Source organism: Aotus nancymaae, unplaced genomic scaffold, assembly GCF_030222135.1.
Source record: "Aotus nancymaae isolate 86718 unplaced genomic scaffold, 86718_ANA_hifiasm-v0.15.2.pri h1tg000046l, whole genome shotgun sequence".
In the NCBI taxonomy this organism is placed as follows: domain Eukaryota; kingdom Metazoa; phylum Chordata; class Mammalia; order Primates; family Aotidae; genus Aotus; species Aotus nancymaae.
This window is the reverse complement of record NW_026988460.1, coordinates 21,972,756-21,999,192: the sequence shown is the minus strand read 5'-3', so window position 1 is coordinate 21,999,192 and position 26,437 is coordinate 21,972,756. Positions and strand designations below refer to the sequence as shown.

At 46.5% G+C, this 26,437-nt stretch overlaps 2 protein-coding genes and 1 non-coding gene across 3 annotated transcripts in view; all 3 read left to right on the top strand.

The window, feature by feature from the left end:
• The first annotated feature begins 1,265 nt into the window (after positions 1-1,265).
• LOC135268946 (small nucleolar RNA U13) lies at positions 1,266-1,371 on the top strand. The gene has a single exon (XR_010337279.1). It is a non-coding gene; the product is annotated as a small nucleolar RNA U13 (small nucleolar RNA).
• Positions 1,372-2,020: 649 nt separating this feature from the next.
• Positions 2,021-13,740, top strand: VHL (von Hippel-Lindau tumor suppressor). Its single transcript, XM_012471859.3, has 3 exons — positions 2,021-2,315; positions 7,194-7,316; positions 10,416-13,740. Exons 1-3 carry the CDS (start codon positions 2,021-2,023, stop codon positions 10,598-10,600), a joined length of 603 nt encoding a protein of 200 aa, XP_012327282.1. The 3' UTR covers positions 10,601-13,740.
• Positions 13,741-22,502: 8,762 nt separating this feature from the next.
• IRAK2 (interleukin 1 receptor associated kinase 2) overlaps positions 22,503-26,437 on the top strand; it is a 74,143-nt gene continuing 70,208 nt past the window's right edge. Inside the window, exon 1 of the mRNA XM_064361992.1 lies at positions 22,503-22,610. Within this exon, the coding sequence (XP_064218062.1) occupies positions 22,517-22,610 (94 nt within the window). The 5' untranslated portion in view covers positions 22,503-22,516. The remainder of the gene's footprint in view (positions 22,611-26,437) is intronic.

Sequence of the window (26,437 nt, the reverse complement as noted above, 5' to 3'; positions counted from 1 at the left end):
TACTAAAAGTAGAAAAATTACCCAGGCGTGGTGCCACACACCAGCAACCCCAGCTACTCGGGAGGCTGAGGCACAAGAATTGCTTGAACCCGGGAGACAGAGGTTGCAGTGGTCCAAGATCACACCACTGCACTCCAGCCTGGCAATAAAGCAAGACTCTGTCTCAAAAAAACAAAAATTTATTTTTGACTAATATAAAACTCTCTGAATCCTTCTTTTTCTGAGCTGCTTCTCCACTTGAGTGCATCCCACATCATTGAATATTTAATTACACAGAATTGTATACCATCTTCCTTGACCCCCAGATCTTTAGCCTTCCATAGTACCGTGTCTCTTTTTGTTGTGCTAGTCATAGTTGCAATTTTATTTCTTTTGTGTAATTGATTACCATATGACCCTTTTATTGAAGTACTGTGAAGGCAGGAAACATGACTGGTTTTTACAGTATTTTCAACACCTAGCACCGTACGTGGTACATAGTAGGGCCTTAAGAAACATTTGTAGGCCGGGCGCGGTGGCTCAAGCCTGTAATCCCAGCACTTTGGGAGGCCGAGGCGGGTGGATCACGAGGTCAAGAGATCGAGACCATCTTGGTCAACATGGTGAAACCCCGTCTCTACTAATACAAAAAATTAGCTGGGCACGGTGGCGCGTGCCTGTAATCCCAGCTACTCAGGAGGCTGAGGCAGGAGAATTGCCTGAACCCAGGAGGCGGAGATTGCAGTGAGCCGAGATCGCGCCATTGCGCTCCAGCCTGAGTATCAAGAGCGAAACTCCGTCTCAAAAAAAAAAAAAAAAAAAAGAAACATTTGTAAAACAAAGTTCACCAACGCTTATGTTTGTAGTTTTAATTGCTCTAAAGTAAATATCTCGCTTGGCGCAGTGGCTCATGCCTGTAACCCCAGCATTTTGGGACGCTGAGGCGGGTGGATCATGAGGTCAGGAGATCGAGACCATCCTGGCCAACATGGTGAAGCCCCATGTCTACTAAAAAATTAGATAGGCGTGGTGGTGCATGCCTGTAATCCCAGCTACTGGGGAGGCTGAGGCAGGAGAATCATTTGAACAAGGGAGTCGGAGGTTGCAGTGAACCGAGATCGCGCCACTGCACTCCAGACTGGCGAGAGGGAGACTCCGTCTCAAAAAAAAAAAAAAAAAGTAAATACCTCATTTTCCAATTTCCACCAGAGTGCTCTGCACATAGTAGGTCTAATTAATTTTTCTTCTTTACTAATCACCCATACCTTGTAAGAATTCAGTTAGTTGACTTTTTGTAGTTTATAAGCATGATGATTGGGTGTTCCTGTGTGTGTGTGTGAGATGTGCCACCCACGAACCTTGTCATGAAGTCGGCGCATTGTGCGTCTGACATGAAGAAAAAGAACTAAGAATTCAGTTAGTGGGCCAGGCACAGTGGCTAAGACCTGTAATCCCTGTACTTTGGGAGGCCAAGGCAGGAAGATCACTTGAACCCAGGAGATCAGCCTAAGCAACATAGCGAGATCATCCTAGGCAACATAGCAAAATTCCGTCTCAAACAATAAATAAAAATAATTAGCCAGGCATGGTGGTGGGCGCCTGCAGCCAACTACTCGGGAGGCTGAAGTGAGAGGCTCGCTAGAGCCCGGGACGTCAAGGCTGCAGTGAGCCGAGATGTTGCCACAGCACTCCAGCCCGGGCGACAGAGTGAGACCTTGTCTCAAACAAACAAACAAAAAAAACCCCAAAACCCAAACCTTAGAGGGGTGAAAAAAAATTATAGTGCAAATACACTAAATTAGTTGGCCTAGCGTCGGCTTCGTTCAGCCTCCGCCTCCGTTTGAACGGCCCCTGGGGCTGAGGATCCTTTTGCGCACGCGCACAGCCTCTGGCCAGCTATTTCTCCCGAGTGGGTTCCATCCCCTTCCGAGCGCGCGCGAAGACTACGGAGGTCGGCTCGGGAGCGCGCACGCAGCTCCGCCCCGCGACCGGCCCGCGAATCCCGCGGCGTCCGGCCTGGGTGGTCTGGGCCGCTGAGGCAATGCCCCGGAGGGCGGAGAACTGGGACGAAGCCGAGGTGGGGGCGGAGGAGTCGGGCGCCAAGGAGTTCGGCCCGGAAGAGTCCATCCCGGAGGAGCTGGGCGCCGAGGAGGAGATGGAGGCCGGGCGGCCGCGACCGGTGCTGCGCTCGGTGAACTCGCGCGAGCCCTCCCAGGTCATCTTCTGCAACCGCAGCCCGCGCGTCGCGTTGCCCGTCTGGCTCAACTTCGACGGCGAGCCGCAGCCCTACCCCACGCTGCCGCCCGGCACTGGCCGCCGCATCCACAGCTACCGAGGTACGCGCCCGGCGCTTAGGCCCGACCCAGCAGGGACGATAGCACGGTGTCCAGGAGCCCTTCCGCCCCGGGGTCCATTTTGCAGACGGGGAACTGAGGCTCCGAGAGGTGGGATACATCCAGGGTGACGCTGCTCGCAAGCGTCACAGTGTTCTTTATGAGGCTGAATAGTTTGCATTTGAAGGTGGCTTCCTCCCACCTCCCCACCCACCGCCCCATGTGTATTTTCCCCTAAAAAGCTCCATCCTTAACGCCCCATCTGTTCAGTCCTGATGACCCGCGTGGGGCAGTTCTGCGTAGTCCCTGCCCCCATGGAGAACACATTCCTCCTAGGGAGACAGCCAGATGCATAAACAGACAGGAACAAGCCAGGGTCGTGCTGGCGCCGGAAGAGCCGAGCGTGTGTGGCCTGGGAGCTTCACCTACCTTCCTGCTCGGAGATGGAGGGGTTGCGGTTGTGTGGTTTCAGTTAAGGGGCACTTCCCAGAGAAGGAAGGGAGCAGGATGGAGTAGGAGCTAGCCAACCCAAGGTTAAGAGGCGAGAGTTCTAGACATGCATGTGTTGAGACCTGGAGTCTTGGGAGAGGACGCTCAAAAGGTGATTTTACCCCTAGGAATATGGGGCCGTTGAATTTTTTTATCTTTTTAATTTTTATTATTATTTTTTAAATTATACTTTAAGTTATGGGGTACATGTGCAGATCGTGCAGGTTTGTTAGGTATACACGTGCCATGGTGGTGGTTTGCTGCATCTATCACCCCGTCATCTACATTAGGTATTTGTCCTAATGCTATCCCTCCCCGAGAATTTTTTTTTTTCCCCCGTGATGGAGTCTTATCTGTTGCCCAAACTAGAGTGCGGTGGCACGATCGCAGCTCACTGCAACCTCTGCTCCCCGGGGTCGAGTGGTTCTCCCACCTCAGCCTCCCGAGTAGCTGAGATTACAGGCGTGCGCCACCATTCCCAGCTAATTTTTGGTATTTTTAGTGGAGACGGGGTTTCACCATGTTGGCCAGGATGGTCACCGTGTCTTGATCTTGTGACCCGCCTGCTTCAGCCTCTCAAAGTTCTGGGATTACAGGCGTGAGCCACCGCGCCCAGCCCATTTTAAGTTTTTAGTCAGGGTCATGTTATTGACAGATTTACATACTGAAAAGCTCAGCCAGCTTGCAGAGTACTTTGGAGGGGGAAGACTACTGTCGAGGAAGCAGTAGTGAACCACACAACCGCAACCCCTCCATCTCCGAGTTGTGAAAACCCAGGTGAGGAATAACTAGGCCTTATCTAAGGTGCTGGCGCTAATCTTCCCATAGCCTTCAAGCAGAGAAGTAGTCCTAGTCTCACTTAATCTTTTTTTTTTTTTTTTTTTTTTTTGAGACAGGTCTCATTCTGTAGCGCAAGCTAGAGTGCAGTGGCTCGATCTTGTGGCTTACTACAATCTCCGCCTACTGGGTTCAAGCGATTCTTCTGCCTCAGCCTCCTGAGTAACTGGAATTACAGGCGCGTGCCACCACGCCTGACTAATTTCTTGTATTTTCAGTAGAGATGGGGTTTCAGCGTGTTAGCCAGGATGGTCTCGATCTCCTGACCTTGGGATCCCCCCGCTCAGCCTTCCAAAGTGCTGGGATTACAGGCGTGAGCCACCATGCCCAGCCATCTCACTTAATTTTTACAGAGGCTTTTTGCAAGCATCCGGATAGATCTTTTCTTCCTTGAGGGTGGTATACTTAATAAACTTTTACACCAGACTTCTCCTAACGTTAGATGAGGAACAGTATTTCCAGGGATCAACATTTCTGTAGGCTTCTGTTTTACATAGGAAATTGTATGAATTTTGTATTTTACTCCAAAATTTTTCTGTGCCTGATTTAATATGAAATATGAAAATTTATTGAGGCTGGGTGCAGTGGCTCATGCCTGTGATCTCAGCACTTTGGGAGGCCATGGCAGGAGGATTGCTTGAGCCCAGGCGTTGGAGACCAGCCTGTGTAATATAGTGAGACCCTGTCTCTATTAAAGAAAAAAAAAAAAAAAAAAAAAGCCAGGTGTGGTGGCTCATGCCTGTAATCCCAGCACTTTGGGAAGCTGAGGTGGGCAGATCACAAGGTCAGGAGTTTGAGACCAGCCTGGCAAGAGACCAGCCTAGCCAATATGGTGAAATCCCACCTCTACTGAAAATAAAAAATTAGCTGGGCACCTGTAATCCCAGCTACTTGGGTGGCTGAAGCAGGAGAATTGCTTGAACCCAGGAGGTGGAGGTTGCAGTGAGCCGAGATTGCACCATTGCACTCCAGCCTGGGTGACAACAGTGAATATGATGCAAAAAACAAAAACAACAAAACCCCAAATTCTTGAAAAACTAGCAGGGCAGATGCCTGATTATAGTCCCAGCTACTTGGGAAGCTGAGACAAGAAGGTCACCTGAGCCCAGGAGTTGGAGGCTACAGTGAGCTATGATGGAGGCTGCAGTGAGCTATGATGGTGCCTCTGAATAGTTACTGTACGCTGGTAACACAGCAAGACCCTGTCTCTCTTTTTTTTTTTTTTTATACAGGGTATCCTGCTGTTGTCCAGGCTGAAGTGCGGTGGCATGATCACGGCTCATTACACCTTTAACCCGGGTTCAAACAGTCCTCCTGGAGTGTCAGCCTCCGGAGTATCTGGAACTACAGGCATGCCTCACTATGCCTGGCTAATTTCTTTTTTTACTTTTATTTTATTTTATTTTATTTATTTATTTATTTATTTATTTTTTGAGATGGAGTTTTGCTCGTTACCCAGGCTGGAGTGCAATGGCGCGATCTCGGCTCACCGCAACCTCCGCCTCCTGGGTTCAGGCAATTCTCCTGCCTCAGCCTCCTGAGTAGCTGGGATTACAGGCACGCGCCACCATGCCCAGCTAATTTTTTGTATTAGTAGAGACGGGGTTTCACCATGTTGACCAGGATGGTCTTGATCTCTTGACCTCGTGATCCACCCGCCTCGGCCTCCCAAAGTGCTGGGATTACAGGCTTGAGCCACCACGCCCGACCCTTATTTATTTTTTTGAGATGGAGTTTCGATCTTGTTGCCCAGGCTGGAGTGCAATGGCGCAATCTCAGCTCACTATAATCTCTGCCTCTCAGGTTCAGGTTCAGGCGATTCTCCTGCCTCAGCCTTCCAAGTTGCTGGGATTATAAGCATGCGCCACCACACCCAGCTAATTTTTTGTATTTTTAGTAGAGATGGGGTTTCTCCATGTTGGTCAGGCTGGTCTTGAACTCCTGACCTCAGGTGATCCACTCACCTTGGCCTCCTAAAGTGCTGGGATTACAGGCGTGAGCCACCGCACCTGGCCTTTATTTTTATTTTTAGTAGAGATGAAGTCTCGCTTACGTAGCCTAGGTTGAGATCCTGAGACTCCATCTCTTTTTTTTTTTCTTGAGACTGATTCTTGCTCTCTCACCCAGGCTGGAATGCAGTGGCATGATCTCGGCTCACTGCAACCTCCGCCTCCCGGGTTCAAGTGATTCTCCTGCCTCAGCCTCCTGAGTAGCTGGGATTACAGGCATGCGCCATCACTCCCAGCTAATTTTTTTGTACATTTAGTAGAGACAGAGTTTTGCCATGTTGGTCAGGCTGGTCTTGAACCCCTGACCTCATGATCTGCCCGCCTCGGCCTCCCAAAGTGCTGGGATTATAGGCATTAGCTACCACACCAGGCCTGAGACCTCATTTCTTAAGAAAATGAAATTACTTTTGAAGGTACTTAATGCCACTGAATTGTACATTTAAAAATTGTTAAAATGGTAAATTTTTGAGGCAGGTGGATCCACCTGAGGTCAGGAGTTCGAGACCAGCCTGACCAATAAGGTGAAACCCTGTCTCTACTAAAAATACAAAAATTATCTGTGTGTGGTGGTGTGCGCCTGTGATCCCAGCTACTAGTGGTCCCAGCTATTTGGGAGGCTGAGACAGGAGAATTGCTTGAACCTGGGAGGTAGAGGTTGTAGTGAACCAAGATCCTGCCACTGCACTCCAGTGTGGGCAACAGAGCAAGACTCTGTTTCAAAAAATAAGTAAATAAATAAATAAATAAAATAAAATGGTAAATTTTATGTATATTTTATCAAAATTTTTAAAAATTACCAGTTTACTTTTTTTTTTTTTTTTTTTTTGAGACGGAGTTTCGCTCTTGTTACCCAGGCTGGAGTGCAATGGCGCGATCTCGGCTCACCACAACCTCCGCCTCCTGGGTTCAGGCAATTCTCCTGCCTCAGCCTCCTGACCAGTTTACATTTTTAAAAATATCGCCCCAGGAACAAGTGCTGTATTTATTCTGAGACAACCTCCTCCTACCTTAAACAGAATCTTAGGGCTGGAGGCTTCCTTCCTGCTCTCTTTTGTATGTGATGTATTTCTTTTGAAAATTCTGGTATGATATACACCTAGTAAAATGCACAGATCTTAGGGTTTGATGAATTTTCTCTCGACATGTTTTTGCACTTCCTTGGTTTTAAGAAGCACTGATTTGAGGAGTCAGTGGCTTTCTCTCTTTAATTTGCAGGGTTTGCTGTGATTTGTAATCACGTCCTTGACCTAGGCTTCCTTTTTCCACCATGGTGGCAGAAAGAGCATGGGATTTAGAGCTTCAAGTACATGTTCTTTGCTTACTGTCTTATACTTTGAGTATGTCGGTTGCCCTCTCATACCTGTTTTCTCATCTGTAAATGGATCTGTTTTGAGGACTGACTGAGATAATGTTACTAGAAGGGCTTTGTGTGCCATGTAAGCAGAGTAAGAGGCAAGCTTTTTGTGTAGGTCAGGGGAAATGGAGAAAATAGGTGCCCTGACTCAGACCAGTGTGGCTCGTTAACAACCTTTGCTTGTTCTAATAGGTCACCTTTGGCTCTTCAGAGATGCAGGGACACATGATGGACTACTGGTTAACCAAACTGAATTATTTGTGCCATCTCTTAATGTTGACGGACAGCCTATTTTTGCCAATATCACACTGCCAGGTACTGATGTTCAGTCTTACTTTTTAAAAAGATAAGGTTGTTTGTTGTAATAAGTATTGGATAGGCCACTTGAAAAATTAAGTCCAGTCTTCAATTTTTGCCTGATATCAGGCAAAGTATCCAATATTTCTGTATCCTATTCTGTACCATAAATAAAATGGAAGTGATGTATTTGTCTGTTCTGTGTTAAACAAAAATCTTATGGTGTCTTAAAAGCACTTTGGGCTCTTAAGAGACAAGTGAGATGAAGGTATTACACCATAGGTTAGTTTTGTAGAATTATAGAATTATGAATGCCTTTTGTTTCCCTGGCCGAATTGTGACCTGGAGACCCAGGAGAACAATGTGTAGAGCATGAGATATTTTGGCTTATTTCTTGTTGACTTCTAATTTTTTTTTTTTTTTTTTGAGTCTGAGTCTTGCTCTATCACCCAGGCTGGAGTACAGTGGCACGATCTCAGCTCACTGCAACCTCTGCCTCCTGGGTTCAAGTGATTCTCCTGTCTCAGCCTCACGAGTAACTGGGACTACAGGCACGTACCGCCACACCCGGCTAATTTTTTTGTATTTTTAGTAGAGACGGAGTTTCACTGTGTTAGCCTGGATGGTCTTGTTCTCCTGACCTCGTGATGTGCCCGCCTCGGCCTCCCAAAGTGCTGAGATTATAGGCGTGAGTCACTGTGCCTGGCCTATGTGTTTTTATTTAACACAATCAAGCCCACAGTGCCAATCAGAGTTGGTTTTTTTTTTTTTTTTTTGAGACAGTTTCGCATTGTTGCCCAGGCTGGAGTGCAGTGGCGTGATTTCGGCTCACTGCAACCTCTGCCTCCCAGGTTCAAGTGATTATTCTGCCTGAGCCTCCTGAGTACTTGGGGTTATAGGCGCCTGCCACCACACCCAACTAATTTTTGTACTTGTAGTAGAGGTGGGGTTTCACCATGTTAGCCAGGCTGGTCTTGAACTCCTGACTTTAGGTGATCTGCTCACCTTGTGCTCCCTAAGTGCTGGGATTATAGGCATGAGCCACTGTTCCTGGCCTGTTTTTTTTTTTTTTTTTTGGCACTGTCGCCTGGGCTGGAGTACGTTGGTGTAATCTTGGCTCACTGCAACCTCTGCCTCCCGGGTTGAAGCTATTCTCCTGCCTTAGCCTCCTGAGTAGCTGGGATTACAGGTGCCCGCCACCAGGCCTGGCTAATTTTTTGTATTTTTAGTAGAGATGGGGTTTCACTATGTTGGCCAGGCTGGTCTCAAACTCCTGATCTTGTGTTCTGCCTGCCTCGGCCTCCCAGAGTGCTAGGATTACAGGCATGAGCCACTGGGCCTGGCAATTTTTTTTTAAAATCATTGAAGATTGGCATAATACTTTACTATTTGTTTGAAGTTCAAATGATTTTTATCAGGGTAAACCCTAAGAAACTGATGTTCCTGTGGGTTGAAAGAAAAACACTAAAGACTGGCCAGGTGTGGTGGCTCATGCTTATAATCGTGCCTGTAATTCCAGCACTTAGGGAGGCTGTGGTGGGAGGGTTGCTTGAGACCAGGAGTTCTTGACCAGCCTGGACAGCAAAGTGAGACCTGAGCTCTATAAAAAAAAATTTTTTTTGATTATCTGGGCATCTTAGCATGTGCCTATAGTCGCAGCTACTTGAGAGGATGAGGTGAGAGGATCCCTTGAGCCCAGGAGTTTGAGGCTGCAGTGAACCATGATCACACCACTGCACTCCAGCCCAGTGAGACCCTATCTCAAAAAAAAACAAAAAAAATCCCACAAATCTCCCAAATACATGGGTTTCATAGGATTTAAACTAATGTGTGTATAGATTCTGTTTTAAGGAAGCAGATATACAAAAATGAGCATTGATAAATTAAATTTGGTAGATTTTGCCTTATAGAATACCTTAAAGAGTAGGTTTCCAGTGAGTGTAAAATAGGAATTGGGATACCCAATTCAGTTGTACTAGATTTTCTAAGTACACATAGTTTTACTTATTTGTTCTGTGATTACCACCCCAAAACTAATAACTACTTTTTTTGAGACAGAGTCTCACAGTGTTGCCCGGGCTGGATTGCAGCGGCGTTATCTTGGCTCACTGCAACCTTTGCCTCCCGGGTTCACCTGCTTTAGTAGCTGGGACTACAGATGCATGCCACCAAGCCTGGCTGATTTTTTGTATTTTAGTGGAGATGGGGTTTCACCGTGTTGACCAGGCTGGTCTTGAACTCCTGAGCCCAGGCAGTCCACCTGCCTCGGCCTCCCAAAGTGCTTGAATTACAGGCATGAGCCACCGTGCCTGGCCCACCATTTTATTTGTTCATAATTCTGTAGTCTAGGCTGGGCTTAGCTAGGCAGTTACTCTGCTGGCAGTAGTTGTTGGCGTGGCTGCCTTTTGCTGGCAGCTGGAGGCTGGGCCTGTCCCTCTTTTTTTTTTTTTTTTTTTTTCTTTTTGAGATGGGGTATCATCCTGTCACCCAGGTTGGAGTGCAGTAGCAAGATCTCAGCTCACTGCAACCTCTGCCTCCAGGGCTCAAGTGATCCTCCCATCTCAGCCTCCCCAGTCGCTAGGACCACAGGTATGTACCACCATGAGTGGCTACTTTTTTGTATTTTTTTTAGAGACAGGGTTTCGCCATGTTGCCCAGGCTGGTCTTGAACTCCTGAGCCCAAGTGATCTACCCACGTCGGCCTCCCAAAGTGCTGGGATCACAGGCATGAACCACTGTGCCTGGCCAGGGCCTCTCCTTCTTTATGTGGTCTCTCCAGCAGGGTAGCTCAGGGCTTCCAAAAGTATAAAAGCAGAAGTCGACAAGCCTTTTTAGGCTTAGGCCCAGAATTGCCAGTGTCACTTCATCCACATTCAGTTAGTTAAAGCACTCACGAGCCTAGCCAATTCAAGAGGAAATTATTACACAGAAGCATGAACACCATGAGGTTTCCATGGGCCATCAGCATAACACACTGCCACATACATGCACTCACTCTTTTTCTTTAACCTAAAGTGAGATGCAGCTGTAGTAAAGTAGTTGTTGGTAAAGCCTCTTGTTCATTCCTTGTACCGAGACCTTAGTCTGCCACTGAGGATTTGGTTTTTGTCCTTCCAGTGTATTCTCTGAAAGAGCGATGCCTCCAAGTTGTCCGGAGCCTAGTCAAGCCTGAGAATTACAGGAGACTGGACATCGTCAGGTCGCTCTACGAAGATCTGGAAGACCACCCAAATGTGCAGAAAGACCTGGAACGGCTGACGCAGGAGCACATTGCAAATCAACGGATGGCAGCGGAGATTTAAAGTTTCTGTTGAAACTTACACTCTTTCATCTCAGCTTTTGATGATACTGACGAGTCTTGATCTAGATATAGGACTTGTTCCTTACTCGTTTCAAAGTGTCTCATTCTCAGAGTAAAATAGGCATCATTGTTTAAAAGAAAGTTAACTGACTTCACTAAGCATTGTGATGTTCAGGGGCAAACATCACAAAATGTAATTTAATGCCTGCCTATTAGAGAAGTATTTATCAGGAGAATGTGGTGGCATTTTTGCCTCTCAGTAAGTCAGGACAGTTTGTGTGTAAGGAGGTTTGTATAAGTAATTCAGTGAGAATTGCAACATATCGTTTAACAAGGCAGTGGCATCTGCTTTTAATGGATGTGTAATACATCCATTTTGCATCCATAATGGTTGGTGACTTGTCCACCTCCTGCTTTGGGAAGACTAAGGCATCCTTGAGGAAGGGACAAGTCTTTTTCCTCTTTGAGACCCCAGTGCCTGCACATCATGAACCTTCAGTCAGTTTGTCAGAGGAACAAACCATGGGACGCTTTGGTAGAAAGTGCTTGGAGGTTCTACCTCTATTTTTGTTGGGGGGTGGGAGAGGGGGCCTTAAAATGTGTACAGTAAACAAATGTCTTAAAGGGAATCATTTTTATAGGAAGCACTTTTTATAATTTTCTAAGTTGCACACTTTTCTCGGTCCAGTCTTGTCGAAGTGCTGTTTTATTTCTGTTTCTAAACTAGGAGTAATTTTCTACAGTTGTGATAATAGCATTTTTGTAACTTGACATCTGCACAGAAAAATAGGAGAAAATCTTCGTGTTTGATTCTAGTATTAATCAGCTACTATACTATAAATAAGTTTTTGCTAAATGTGGGTATTTCTGTTCCTTTTTGTAAATATGTGACATTCCTGATTGATTCAGCATTTTTCATCAGGCAGGACCTGGTGGCACTTCCACCTCCAACCTCTGGTGAGTTACTCGTACTAGTGGATTCATGGAGTAGCCTGAAATGTTTCATAGTTTTCTAAATGTACAAATTCTTATAGGCTAGACTTAAATTTATTAACTCAAATCCAATACTTCTATCAGACTCAGTTTTTTATAACTAATAGCTTTTTTTGTTTTTCAATTTTTATTCTTGTCCCCTAATAGCTTTTCTTTCTTTTTTCTTTTTTTTGAGACGGAGTCTCGCTCTTGTCGCCCAGGCTGGAGTGCAGTGGCGCAATCTCTGCTCACTGCAACCTCTACCTCCCAGGTTGAAGTGATTCTCCTGCCTCATCCTCCTGAGTAGCTGGGATTACAGGTGCCCGCCACCACACCTGGCTAATTTTTGTACTTTTTTTTTTTTCTTTTCTTTATTTTTGCTCTTGGCATCAAGATGATCTTGTTGCATTTTTCTTTTAATTTTTTTTCTTCTAAGTTTTGTTCTTTTAGTAGAGATGGGATTTTGCCATTTTGGCCAGGCCAGGCTGGTCTCCAATCCCCTATAGCTTTTTTTTTGAGACGGAGTCTCACTCTGTCACCAGGCTAGAGTGCAGTGGTGCAGTCTTGGCTCACTGTAACCTCTGCATCCCGGTTCAAGCGATTCTCCTGCCTCAGCCTCTTGAGTAGCTTTTTCAAAAATCTCCCCAGTAGAGAAAAATTTGGAAAAGACAGAAAACTTAAAAGGAAGAAAAAAGATCCCTACTAGGTACACTTCTTAAATACAACCACAATTAACATTTTGAACTATTTTCTATCAGCCTTTTTAGGGCATATTTTGGTTGGTGGTTTTTACGTAGTTGAGATTGTACTGTTTGTACAGTTTTATGCCCTACTTTTTCATTTAACTTTGTAACAAATATTTCTCCATGTTATTATAAGCTTTTCATAAACATTAGTATAGTCTTTTATAATTAATGTTTGTGGTTATTTCTTGGCATCGTTAATTTCTTATCCTAGCCTTTGAGCTCGCAAATTCCTATGCTCACAAACGAGAGTGATGGCTGGCATGATGGCTCACACCTGTAGTCCCAGTACTTTGGGAGGCCAGTGTAGGAGGATTGCTTGAGCCCAGAACTTCAAGATGAGCCTGGGCTCATGGTGAGACCCCATCTATACAAAAAAATTTTAAAAATTAGCTGAGCATGGTGGCACACATCTGTAATCCTAGCTACTTGGCAGGCTGAGATAGAAAATCATTTGAGTTCAGGAATTTGAGGTTGCAGTGAGCCAGGAGTATGCCACTGCATTCCAGCCTGGGGGACAGAGCAAGACCCTGCCTCAAAAAAAAAAAAAAAAAAAAAAATCAGCCCAGGCATGGTGGCTCACACCTATGTAATCACAGCACTTTAGGAGGCTGAGGCAGGCAGATCACCTGAGGTCAGGAGTTCGAGACCAGCCTGGCCAACATGGTGAAACCCCGTCTCTACTAAAAATACAAAAATTAGCCAGGCATGGTGGCGGGCACCTGTAATCCCAGCTACTTGGGGGCTAAGGCAGGAGAATCGCTTGAACCCACAAGTCGGAGGTTGCAGTGAGCTGAGATCGCACCATTGCACTCCAGCCTGGGTGACAGAGCAAGACTCCATCTCAAAAAAAAAAAAGAAATCAGAGTGAAGTGAATGCGACACTGCACAATTTTCCTTCTGATTTTAGCTCCTTTGAACATTCAACAAATAGTCTTTTTTTTTTTTTTTTTTTTAGCATGTGGTAGTAGTTCTCATTCAGTGACACACCTCTAAATATTTACATGTTTGTTGAAATGTTGGGTAGGGATGAAAAACTCTGGAGGCAGAGAGCTTCCTGTGCTGGTGTGGAAGGCAGTTGTGTGAGTTCCAGAGTGGGACAGGGTGCGATGTTTAAAGAAGTCCGCTGGTGCTGGAGTGGAACAGGGTGCAAGGTTTAAGGAAGCCCACTGGTGCTGGAGTAGTTCCACATTGGCTTTTTTTTTTTTTTAACCTCTTTGTGTCAAAATGATAGTTCACATTCCTCTTGTTAAAACATGCAGTTCGAGTACTGTGTTTTTGATGTTGTCCAAGTAGCATGAATAATGTGTTTTTCATTTGAAATCTTGTGAATGTATTAAATGTATCGCTCTTAAGAGACTGTGAAGTTCCTATTTTAAGTTCTTTTTTTAAAAGCTGTTCATTAAATGGTGCTGCCTAAAGGAAACAGGTAGGGTGTGTTGTGTAGTGTTTTAACCACGCACTTTTCTCTCAAGAGAGTTTCAAAACCTGTTTACATAAAGGCCCAGGATGGAAAGGAGATCCAGACATAAGTCACCAGCCTCATTCTAAGTCTCTTCTCTTTCCAACCCTGGATGTTTTTGTATTTAACATTGTTTCTTTTAGCTTTATTTTTCTTACAAAAGTAATATATCATTATAAAAAAATTAAACACTACAGAAAAATATTAAGAAGAAAAACATTCACATTGGAAAGTTTTTTTCCCATGAAAACAGAACCCAAAAAGGTAAGTGGTTAAAATTTCACCAGCAATTAATCATGTTGAGAATAAGGCCAGGTGAGGTGGCTCATGCCTGTAATGCCAGTACTTTGGGAGGTTGAGGCAGGCGGATCACCTGAGGTCGGGAGTTTGAGATGAGCCGAGCCAACATGGTGAAACCCCATCTGTACTAAAAATAATGAATTAGTGGAGTGTGTTGGCATGTGCCTGTAATCCCAGCTACTCAGGAGGCTGAGGCAGGAGAACGCTTGAACCAGCTACTCTTGAGGCGGAGGTTGCAGTGAGCCAAGATTGCACCATTGCACTCCAGCCTGGGTGACAAGAGTGAAACTCTGTCTAAAAAATAAATAAATGAATATATATATATATATATAGAGAGAGAGAGAGAGAGAGAGAGAGAGAGACACTACAACAGTGAGGGCATGTGCTAGAAATCAGTGCACTAAGGATATGGAAGGTATCAATATTTTACACTCTTAATGTGTGAACACCAGTGTGAACTTTTCAGATACTTTCACCCTGGGTATCCCATTCTTAGCACCTCAGTCCCACTCTCTGCTAGTCATTGGCTTCCTGATACCCCTTTAGTACAGGCTGAGTATCCCTAATCCAAAAATTCCAAATCCAAAATGCTCCAAAATCCATAAGTTTTTGAATGCTGACATGATGCCACCAGTGGAAAATTCCACGAGTACTTAACACAAACTTTGTTTCATGTGCAAAATTATGGAAAACATTGCTTAAAATTACCTTCAGGCTGTGTGTGTAAGGTGTATATGAAATTGGTGTTATGATGTATATGTTTTCTTTTTTTATTCCTGGCTCAACTCCCGTAGTCCTTGTTACAGATGTGAGCCACCTTGCCTGGCTCAATTTTTTTTTTTTTTACTTTTTATTTTTTGAGGAGTTTTGCTCCTGTTGCCCAGGCTGGAGTGCAATGGTGTGATCTTGGCTCACCCCCGCCTCCTGGATTCAAGCGATTCTCTTGCCTCAGCTTCCCGAGTAGCTAGAATTATATGCATGAACCACCACTCCCTGCTAACTTTATATTTTTAGCAGAGATGGGGTTTCTCCATGTTGGTCAGGCTGGTCTCGAAATCCCAACCTCAGGTGATCCACCTGCCTCAGTCAGCCTCCCAGAGTGCCGGGATTACAGGTGTGAGCCACTGTGCCTGGCAATTTTTTTTTTATATGGATGAGAGGTTTCGAGGTTTCTGTGTTGCCAAGGCTGGCCTTGAACACCTAGCCTCATCTCATGCTCCAGGACAACAGGCCTTAGCCACCATGGCTCCCTGCCTGGCTAATTTGTAAGTTTTTTTGTAGAGGTGGGGTCTTGCCGTGTTGCCCAGGCTAGTCTTGAACTCCTGGGCTCAAGCAATCCTCCCACCTTGGCCTCCTCAAACCCTGGGAATACAGCCCTCATTTCAGAGAATGTCCCACCTCATACCCTGGGGGAAGGAATGGTGACATCATGAAGCCTCGTAAAAACCCATGAGGACGGCTGGGTGCAGTGGCTCACACCTATAATCCCAGCACTTTGGGAGGCCGAGGCGGGCGGATCATGAGGTCAAGAGATCGAGACCATCCTGGCCAACGTGGTGAAATCCCGTCTCTACTAAAAATACAAAAAAATTAGCTGGGCGTGGTGGCATGCACCTGTAGTCCCAGCTACTTGGGAGGCTGAGGCAGGAGAATTGCTTGAACCCAGGAGGCGGAGGTTGCAGTGAGCCGAGGTTGCGCCAGTGCATTCCAGCCTGGCGCCTGGTGATGGAGTGAGACTCTGTCTCAAAAAAAAAAAAAAAAAAAAAAAAACCCACGAGGACTGTAGAGAGCATCAGGATACCTGAACATGTAGAGGTTCCTGGAGGGTGGTGCACCCAGGGAGGGGATGGAAACTGCATCTCTTACCCCATTCCTTGGCCTATAAGCCTCTCTTCATCTGTATCCTTTGTAATATCCTTTATGATAAACCTGGCAGCCTGGGTGTGGTGGGTTACACATATAATCCCAGCATTTTGTGAGGCTGAGGTAGAAGGATTGCTTGAGCCCAGGAGTTCAAGACCAGCCTAGGCCTTATAGTGAGACCCCTTCTCTACTAAAAAAAAAAAAAGCCAGGAATGGTGGTGCATGCCTGCAGTCCCAGCTGCTCAGTTTGCACTCTAGCCTGGTTGACAGAGCAAGACCTTGTCTCAAAAAAAAAAGACTGGTAAACATGTTTCTCTGAGTTCTGTGGGCCACTCCAGCAAATTAATCAAACCCAAAGAGAGGGTTGTGGGAACCCCAACTTGAAGCTGGTTGATCAGAAGTTCTGGAGACCCAGACTTGCTACTGGTGTGGGGGTGGGGCCAAGTCCTGGGAACTGAGCCCTCAACCTGCAGGATCTGATATTATTTCCAGACAGATGGTGTTGGAAGTGAATTAGAGGACACCTAGTTGGTGTTCAATGCAGAATAGATTGCTTGCTTCTGGCAGGGAGAAATCTACAGATTTGGACACAAAAGTGTTCTGTGTTGGTATTGTGTTAGTGTCACATCTAGAGTCTTTCTGAAACAGAAAGTTTAATGAATTTTGCCTTTTGTTGGAAATAGATGCTCGGTGCCTCAAAGAAAAATTAGCACTGAGACAAAGGATCTCTCAGCAAGCAATTTTTACTTCCTGGACTGCAGGAAGGGTACTCTCGCTAGCCATTTTGTCACAAGAATACAATGAACAAAGGAAAAGCAGACATATTTATCCCTTATGCATTTGGGGTCCTTACTGCTGTGTCTGATCTCCGTTGGCTGGAGCCAGACCTCACAATCTAAACTAAAACCCGATTGGCTAACAACTTAAAACTTTTCTAAACAGGTAAAAGCAATAAGATGGTGAGCTCGGCACGTCCAATACAAATATCTTGGTTAAAGTACAAGGACATAGAATGTACTACGTGCCTGTAAGCATGGCATGTCTAACAGCTACATAGGATAGGGCTTCACAAAGTTATTAGCACACTTATGATTTATTCTTTAACAAGAAAGGAAACTTTAAAGGGGAACTTTTCTACTTCCCACACCTTTAGACTTGGGTCCCATCCTCAAGATACCTCATTATATATATGCATATATTCCAAAATACAAAAAAAAGAATCTGAAATCGGAAACACCTCCAGTCCCAAGCATTTGCAATGAGGGATACTCAACTTGTTTTTCCCCTTTCTTTCCGCACACCTAAACTACCTGCCCCAACAAAACATTTTCTTGCTCCCACCCCTCACCACACACACCCAGTAATCCATTGGCAGGTCACAGAAAAATGAGGTACACGTATGATGGTCATGAGAAGGATTGGGCAATAGCACTGGATATATGAGAGGGAGAAAAACCCACAAAACTTTTATTTTTTAAATTAATTTATTTACTTTAGGTACATACTATATCTGGCATTTCTCCCCATGTTATCCCTCCCCACCCTCCTCTCCCTCCCCACCCCTGACTGTCTCTCCCCTACCCCCCTCAACTGCCCCCAGTGTGTGATGCTCCTCTCCCTGAGTCCATGTGTTCTCATTGTTCAACACCCACCTATGAGTGAGAACATATTGGCTTTCTGTTCTTGTGTTAGTTTGCTGAGAATGATGGTTTCCAGATTCATCCAAGTCCCTACAAAGGACATAAACTCATTTTTTATGGCTGCATAATATTCCATGGTGTATATGTACGGCATTTTCTTTGTCCAGTCTATCGTTGATGGGCATTTGGGTTGATTCTATGGAAGTCTAGTATTTCTTTTTTTTTGAGACAGAGTTTCCAATCGACACTCAGAAACGGCTTGTTCAGTTTCCAAGTGGTTGTGTGGGTTTGCTAGTGTTTCTTGATCCTGAGTCCTAGTCTGACTGCGCTGTGGTCTGATAGACTGTTTGTTATGATTTCTGTTCGTTTGCATTTGCTGAGGAGTGATTTGCTTCCAATGATGTGGTCAATTTTAGAGTATATACAATGTGGTGCTGAGAAAAATGTATATTCTGTGGATTTGGGGTGGAGAGTTCTGTATATGTGTATTAGGTTCACTTGGTCCAGCTCTGCATTCAAGTCCTGGATCTCCTTGTTAATTTTCTGTCTCATTGATCTGTCTAATATTGACAGTGGAGTGTTGATGTCTCCCACTATTATTGTGTGGGAGTCTAAATCTCGTTTTAGGTCATTAAGAACTTGCTTTATGTATCTGGGTGTTCCTGTGTTGGGGGCGTATATATTTAGGATACTTAGCTCTTCCTGTTGGCTTGATCCTTTTACCATTATGTAGTGTCCTTCTTTGTCTCTTTTGATCTTTGTTGGTTTGAAGTCCATTTTATCAGAGACTAGGATTGCAACCCCTGCTTTTTTTTGTTCTCCATTTGCTTGGTAAATCTTCTTCTAGCCCTTTGAGTCTATGTGTGTCTTTGTATGTGAGATGGGTTTCCTGAATACAGCACACCGATGGGTTCTGACTTTTTATCCAGTTTGCCAGTCTATGTCTTTTGCTTGGGGCGTTTAGGCCATTTACATTCAATGTTAATATTGTTATGTGTGGATTTGATCCTGCCATTTTGTTACTGGCTGGTTTTCTTTCCCATTAGTTGACTCATTTTCTTCATTGCATTTTTGGTCTTTGCCATTTGGTGTGCTTTTGCAGTGGCTGGTACTTGTTCCTTTCCATGCTTAGTGTTTCTTTCAGGAGCTCTTTTAGGGCAGATCTGGTGGTGACAAAATCTCTCAGTAATTGCTTGTCCGTAAAGGATTTTATTCCTCCTTCACTTACAAAGCTTAGTTTGGCTGGATATGAGATTCTGAGTTGAAAGTTCTTTTCTTTAAGGATGTTGAATATTGGCCCCCACTCTCTTCTGGCCTGAAGGGTTTCTGCAGAGAGATCTGCTGTGAGTCTGACTGGCTTCCCTCTGTGGGTGACCCGGCCTTTCTCTCTGGCTGCCGTTAGCATTTTTTCCTTCATTTCAACCCTGGTGAATCTGACGATTATGTGCCTTGGGGTTGCTCTTCTTGAGGAATATCTTTGTGGAATTCTCTGTATTTCTTGAATTTGAAATTTGGACTGCCTTGCTAGGCTTGGGAAGTTCTCCTGGATAATATCCTGGAACATGTTTTCCAGCTTGGATTCATTCTCCCCATCATATTCAGGTACACCGATCAAGCATAGATTAGGTCTTTTCACATAATCCCATATTTCTTGGAGGCTTTGTTCATTTCTTTTCACTCTTTTTTCTCTTGTCTTGCCTTCTCTTTTTATTTCATTGAGTTGATCTTCAATCTCTGATATCCTTTCTTCTGCTTGATCGATCTGGTTATTAAAACTTGTGTTTGCTTCACGTAGTTCTTGCACTGGGGTTTTCAACTCTGTCAAGTCATTTATGTTCTCCTCTGACCTGGTTTTTCCAATTAGCATTTTGTCTAACTTTTTTTCAAGGTTTTTGGTTTCCTTGCATTGAGTTAGAACATGTTCCTTTAGCTCAGAAATGTTTGTTATTAGCCACCTTCTGAAGCCTGTTTCTGTCAATTCGTCGCACTCCTCAGTCAAGTTGTGTTCCTGTGTCGTTGAGGAGTTGTGATGCCTTGAAGGAGAAGAGGTGTTCTGGTCTTTGATGGTTTCATCTTTTTTGTGCTGGTTTTTTCCCATCTTTGTGGATTTACCTGGCTGTGCTGTCAGGGAGCTGCTTGATGAGGTTGCTTGTCTGCCCAGGAAGGCCAGGTTTCTGTAGTTCTCTAACATCACATTCCTATATAAATTCTGCTGTGCAGTGTCCAGGCATTGCCACTCCTCCAGACAGAATTCTATGGCCACATCCCTAAATGTCAACGGTTCCATTTCTAGGCTTCCAGGGGATCCTGGTGTCTTAGCTGTGGATCTCCAATACCTGCAGGTCACAGGGCCACACAAGCTAGGCGTCTAGGAGAAGAGGACACAGAGAAGTGAAGACGAGCCACAAAACTTGTTTCAAAACTCAAAACATGAAACCGCAGGAAAATAATGTCTGCTTGACATACAAACTAATGGCAATAGGCTCTCTCCCTGTGTGTCAGATGGAAAAACATGAAAGGTTGTTTTGTTATGGTTGGGAAAAGTTGAATCCTAGAGGCCTGGGGCTGGACCCACAAATGTTAATAACAGAGCTGAGGTTACTGAAAGGCTGGGAGGAAGTCCTACTGAACCATTTCATCTTAAGTTGGAGGAGAGTTAATCTGGCAAAGGACAGTTTAGCAATTTGCTTGATGGGGAGTGACATGAGATAGTGGTTCTTCCCTTGTTGGAGTGTGTTCATTACCTAGGCCCAACCCAAGAATTTCGAGAACTCTTGCTATAGCTATCCCATGCTCAGAAACCTCAGATAGAAACTGTGGTAAGGGCTTGTATGAGTCTGTTCTCACACTGTTATGAAGGAATACCCAAGACTGGGTAATTTATAAAGAAGAGGTTTAATTGACACAGTTCCACATGGCTTAGAAGGCCTCAGGAAACTTACAATTGTGGTGGAAGGCACCTCTTCACAGGGCGGCAGGAGAGATGCCGGATGCTTATAAAACCATCAGATCTCTTGCTTATACCCATTACTGGAGATAGGGAAAAAAAAAAACCAACTATCAGATTTCGTGAGAACTCAGTCACTATCATGAGAACAGCATGGGGGAAAACACCCCCATGATTCAGTCACCTCCTACCTGGTCCCTCCCATGACATGTGGAGATTATGGGGATTACAATTCAAGATGTGATTTGGGTGGTGACACAGCCAAACCATATCAGGGCTGTTCCAGCAGGTCTGGGTTACCCTGTCCTGGAGCAACTCCAGGCAGTAGGGAGGATTTTGAGAGGGTCTGATGTGCCTCTGAGGCAACTGTTTTCTAAATACTGGTTTATACTTGGCAGACTCCAGGACTTCCACTCCTCTGATAGATGCAAAAAACAGATCCCTCTGGAACAGACTCCAGTGATGGAAGTAAATGTATATCCAGGGGAGATTGGCCAAATTAAGTATGGCACTCCTAACTAAGCCATTAAAAAGAAGAGTGGGTCAGTTGCTATGGCTCAGGTCTGCAATCTCAGTGTTTTGGGAGGCTGAGGCTAGAGAATCACTGGAGGACAGGAATTTGAGACCAGCCTCAGTGATACAGTGAAACTTCCATCTACAAAAAACAAAACAAAAACAAAAACAAAAAAAACAAAACTATTACAAGGGTAGGATAGAGGTTTATTGATCTTTCCAAGAGGGAGAGTAAGAGAGTAAGAGTAGCCACATTCTTCCTTTTTATTTTTGAGAGAGAGAGTCTCGTTCTGTTGCTGAGACTGGTGTGTAGTGGCACAATCTTGGCTCACTGCAACCTCCCTCTCCTGGTTCAAGCAGTTCTCCTGCTTCAGCCTCCCAGGTAGCTGGGATTACAGGTGCCCACCACCAGGCTTAATTTTTGTATTTTTCACAGAGACAGGATTTCACCATGTTGGCCAGGCTGGTCTCAAACTCCTGAACTCAAGTGATCTGCTCACCTTGGCCTCTCAAAGTGCTGGGATTACAGGCATGAGCCACCATGCCTGGCCAAAAATTTTATTTTTTAAATTGTAATAGAGACAGGGTCTTGCCATGTTGCCCAGACTGATCTTAAACACCTGGGTTAGGGTAGTCCTCCTGCCTTGGCCTCCCACAGTACTGAGATTATAGATAGGTATGCACCACCACACCCAGCTTTATGTTTATTTTTCTTATTTTTTGTTTCTTTCTGTTTTTTGTTTGTTTGCCTTCCTTCCTTTCTCTCTCTTTTCCCTCCTTCCTTCCTTTCTCTTTCCTTCCTTTCCTTCTCTTTCTTTCTTTCTTTTTCTCTTTCTCCTTCTTTTCTCTTTCTTTGTTTGTTTCTTTCTTTCTTTTCTGTCTTGCTCTTGTCACCCAGGCTGGAGTGCAATGGCATGATCTGGATTCACTGCAACCTCCGCCTCCTGGGTTCAAGTGATTCTCCTGCTTCAGCCTCCCAAGTAGCTGGGATTACAGGCAACCACCACCACGCCCAGCTAATTTTTGTATTTTTAGCAGACATAGGGATTCCACAATGTTGGCCAGGCATGGGAGTACAGGTGTGAGGCATCGCGCCCGGCGGGAGGCTTTCTTATTCAGGTATCGCCAACACCTAGGGCAGTGCCTGGCATACAGTAGGTAATGAATGGAGTATTTGATGAGCGCATGCTACATGATGTAGTGCCGCTGGAAGTGGAGTCAGAGGGCCTCCTGCCGCTGCGGCGGAATTCCCGTGTGACCTTCTCCCCGCAGGGCCTTAGGGTCCCCTAGCAGTTTGGATCCTCTGGCCGGCGCTGGGGTGGAGCCGGCGTGGCCATCGTGCCGCCGGTGGCCGCCAGGGGCGCTGGTGCCCTCCCGCCCCGCCCACTTCCCAGCCGGTCGGCCCGCGGCTAGAGAAGCCCGAGCCCGCGGTGTCCGACCCAGTCGCCAGGCGCCAGAGCCGGCTCCGCAGCGCGCCATGGCTTGCTACATCTACCAGCTGCCCTCCTGGGTGCTGGACGACCTGTGCCGCAACATGGACACGCTCAGCGAGTGGGACTGGATGGAGTTCGGTGAGTGCAGCCCGGGGTGGGGAGGGGCCGGGGCGACCGGTGCCCCCAGAGATCCCGGCTGGAGCCGGCGGCCAAGCCCCCTCTGGCACCTGGGTTAAGCGGGTCCCAATCCGAGTGGTCTCTGAGGACGTCTATCGGGAGCTCTGTCGCTGAGCAGGGGCCGCTGCCACTGCGCCCTGAGTCCAGAGAACGGTCGGGGCGGGAGGCCCTCTTGTCACCGCTGCTGGCTCGGCAACGGCCCCAGGTCGTCCATCCAGCCCACAACGGCCTGCGAAGTGCCAGCCTCGACCTCGTCCTGCAGACAGCGCGGACAAGTGCGCGGGGGCTTGGTGGCCGAGCCGCAGAGGGACTCCCACCCGGGCCCCGGGGACCCACGGTGCTGTCACTCCCTGATATGTGTGTGTGTGTGTGTGTTTAGTTTTAGTGTATATTAGAAGGATCTATTATTTAACACACATACGTGTGTGTGTGTGTGTGTGTGTATATATATATATATAATTTTGAAACAGAGTCTGGCTCTGTTGCTCAGGCTGGAGTGCAATGGCACAAACTTGGCTCACTGCAACCTCCACCTCCCGGGTTCAAGCGATTCTCCTGCCTCAGCCTCCTGAGTAGCTGGGATTACAGGTGTGTGCCTCCCTGCCTGACTAATTTTTGTATTTTTAGTAGAGACAAGGTTTCACCCTGTTGGCCAGGCCGGTCTCAAATTCCTGACCTCAGGTGATCTGCCCACCTCAGCCTCCCAAAGTGCTGGGATTATAGGTGTGAGCCACCATGCCTGGGCTTATTGTCACCTTTTTGATGGTAGTCACCTGCTGGTGTGAAGTGGCATTTTACTGTGCTTTGATTTGCATTTCCCTAATGACTAATGCTGGGGAACATCTTTTCCTGTGCTTATAGGCCATTTGCACATCTTTTTTTTTTTTTTTTTGAGACAGAGTCTTCTGTCGCCTAGGCTGAAGTACAGTGGCATGATCTCGGCTCACTGCAACTTCCACCCCCTGGGTTCAAGCAGTTATCCTGTCACAGCCTCCTGAGTAGCTGGGATTACAGGCACGTGCCACCATGCCCGGCTAATTTTTGTGTTTTTAGTAGAGACGGGGTTTCACCATGTTGGTCAGGCTGGTCTCAAACTCCTGACCTCAGGTGATCCACCCGCCTTGGCCTCCCAAAGTGCTGGGATTACAGGTGTGAGCCACCGCGCCCTGCTGCACATCTTTGGAGAATACCTATTCGAGCCCCACTGGGATGAATATGTTCTATACGCCTTGCCAGGCCTGTCAGGTCTGACATATCTGCCCAGTGCTGGCCTCTCTGACTTCCTCTCCTTCCACACCCAGTGTCACTCCCCGGCTTCAGCCACACTGATGTCCCCGGGCCAGACACAGGGCCTCTACATGTGCTGTTCCCTCCACTTGGGACGTTCTTCCCCTGTGTTATCCGGGGCTGGCTTTCTGGTCTGTTAGTTTCCTCCTGCTGTAGTTACAGATTACTACAAAGTTTGTGGCCTATAACCCCACAATTTTATTATCTCAGCATTCCGGAGGTCAGAGTCTTAACTCAGGGCAGCTCTAGGGAGGAGTCGGTCTCCTTGCCTTGACTGGCTTCCTGAGGCCTGCAGCATCCCGTGGCTTGTGGCCCCTTCCTCCATCTTCAAGGCCACTGGTGTAGTGTCATCACATCTGTCTCTGTGACCCCTGCTTCTGCCGTCATCTCTTCTCTGAATCTGATGTTCCTGCCTCCCCCTCACAGTGACCCTGGTAATTACCTTGGCCAGACCCAGAGAATCCAGGATAATCTCATCTCAGAATCATTAGTTTAATATAATCTGCAAAGTCTCTTTTGCCACATAAGGTACCATATTCACAGGTCTCGGGGCTTAGGATGTGAATGTTTTCCAAGGGTATTATTCGGTCTGTCATAATCCTTCAGGTAAGCTCCCGTGGCACCTCCTTTGAAATGGAGAGGACTTTCCTGGCCCCTGTTCCTCTGTAGCCCATCACCGTATTTCATTTTCCTCATTCCACTTCACAGCCTTTGATGTCCCCTCGTTCCTTAATTATTTCCACCTGTCTCCCTATGGAGTGGAAGCACCATGTGGGCAGGTCTTACCTGTCTAGTTTTTCACTACTGTATTCCCAGAGCCTGGGACAGTGCCTGGCTAGAGGGCAGGTGCCAGAGTGAATAATGAGCTGCCAGGCCTTGGTGTGGTGAGGATGTGGGCTGCCCACTCTCAGCCACTGGAGCTGGCTTGGAGCCTGCGGTCAGCCTGCTTCCCACATTGGATCAGAGGCTGTGGGGCTGGAGCCAGCTGTGCACCCAGCCCGCTGCTCTGCGCCCAGTCCCAGTGCTCCGGTTCCCTCTTTAGCCAAATGAACAAGTGACTGTGATTGTCCCTTCAGTCCTAAAGAGTCTGGGGGTCATTTTAGAAAGAAGGTGGTCCTTCGGAGCTGATGGTGGTACTGGGAGAGGATAGAGAGAATGCTACAGTGATTCAGAAGATTCTGCAGCCACAGACAGGCACGCGCTCTTTCAGACCTGACCCTTGTTGGCCGATAATCCGTCCACCCCTGGTTCTTGTCCCTGTGATGGCAGCTGCCTCTGTTGGGATTTGCCTTAGCCTGTGTAAAATGGGTGTCCTACAGCATCACCCCCAGGCATGTGCAGATGGGCTCCATGCGGGGGCTCCTCTGTGACCGCTTCCTATCTCGTTCACTCATGCATGTACCAGCCTCTGTGCACAGCCCTGCTTTGCTCCTGCCCGGCTGTGTGACATCAGTTAGATGACTGCCTCTCTGTGAGCCTTTAGTTTCCTCATCCATGAAGCACCTTCACAGAGTTGCTGAGAGGCTTAGGAGACTCAGCTGGTTGTAAAGGGCCAGGTTAGGGCTTTCCTTATCCCCCACTCAGGGAGGCGTGTGGTTAGTCTGGAGAAAGGGCGTTTGATTCTAAGATGGGGCATTTCAGGAGGCTGTGCCATCTCTGCTCTGGAGGACTTTGAAGATAAGCAAGGTTTTCCACTGCCTCGGGTGAACTCCTGCAGGATTCAGGAGCTCAAGAATGATAGTCCCTGTACTGTTAACCACTGGGGATAAAAACATTTTCAAGCTGGATGCCATGGCTCACACATGTCATTTCAGCACTTTGAGAGGCTGAGGTGGGAAAATTTCTTGAAGCCAGGAGTTTGAGACCAGCCTGGGCAATGTAGTGAGACCCTGTCTCTACCAAAAATAAAAAATAGGCCGAGTGTGATGGCTTACGCCTGTAGTCCCAACACTTTGGGAGGCCTAGGTGGGTGGATCACTTGAGGTCAGGAGTTCGAGACTAGCCTCGCCAACATGGTGAAACTCTGTCTCTACTAAAAACACGAAAATTGGCTGGGTGCGGTGGCTCATGCCTGTAATCCCAGTACTTTGGAAGGACGAGGTGGGCGGATTGACTGAGCCTAGGAGTTCAAGACCAGCCTGGGCAACATGGTGAAACCCTGTCTCTACTAAAATACAAAAAAAAAAAAATTAGCCAAGAGTGGCGGTGTGCACCTGTAGTCCCAGCTACTCGGGAGACTGAGGCAAGAGAATTGCAAGAACCTGGCAGGCAGAGGTTGCAGTGAGCCGAGATCACACTACTGTGCTCCAGCCTGGGTAACAGCGCGAGACTCCATCTAAAAAAAAAAAAAAAAAAATTAGCTGAGACTAGAGGAGTGGTGGCGCATGCCTGTAGTCCCAGCTACTCAGGAGGCTGAGGCAGGAGAATTGCTTGAACCCAGAAGGCGGAGGTTGCAGTGAGCCCAGATCGCACCACTGCACTCCAGCCTTGCCAACATAGAG

Excerpts from the sequence above, each read along its gene's own strand:
- VHL (XM_012471859.3), top strand. The coding sequence starts at position 2,021 with ATGCCCCGGAGGGCGGAGAACTGGGACGAAGCCGAGGTGGGGGCGGAG. Across the intron at positions 2,316-7,193 it reads CCGCATCCACAGCTACCGAG|GTCACCTTTGGCTCTTCAGA; the intron begins GTACGCGCCCGG and ends TTGTTCTAATAG. Across the intron at positions 7,317-10,415 it reads TGCCAATATCACACTGCCAG|TGTATTCTCTGAAAGAGCGA; the intron begins GTACTGATGTTC and ends TTGTCCTTCCAG.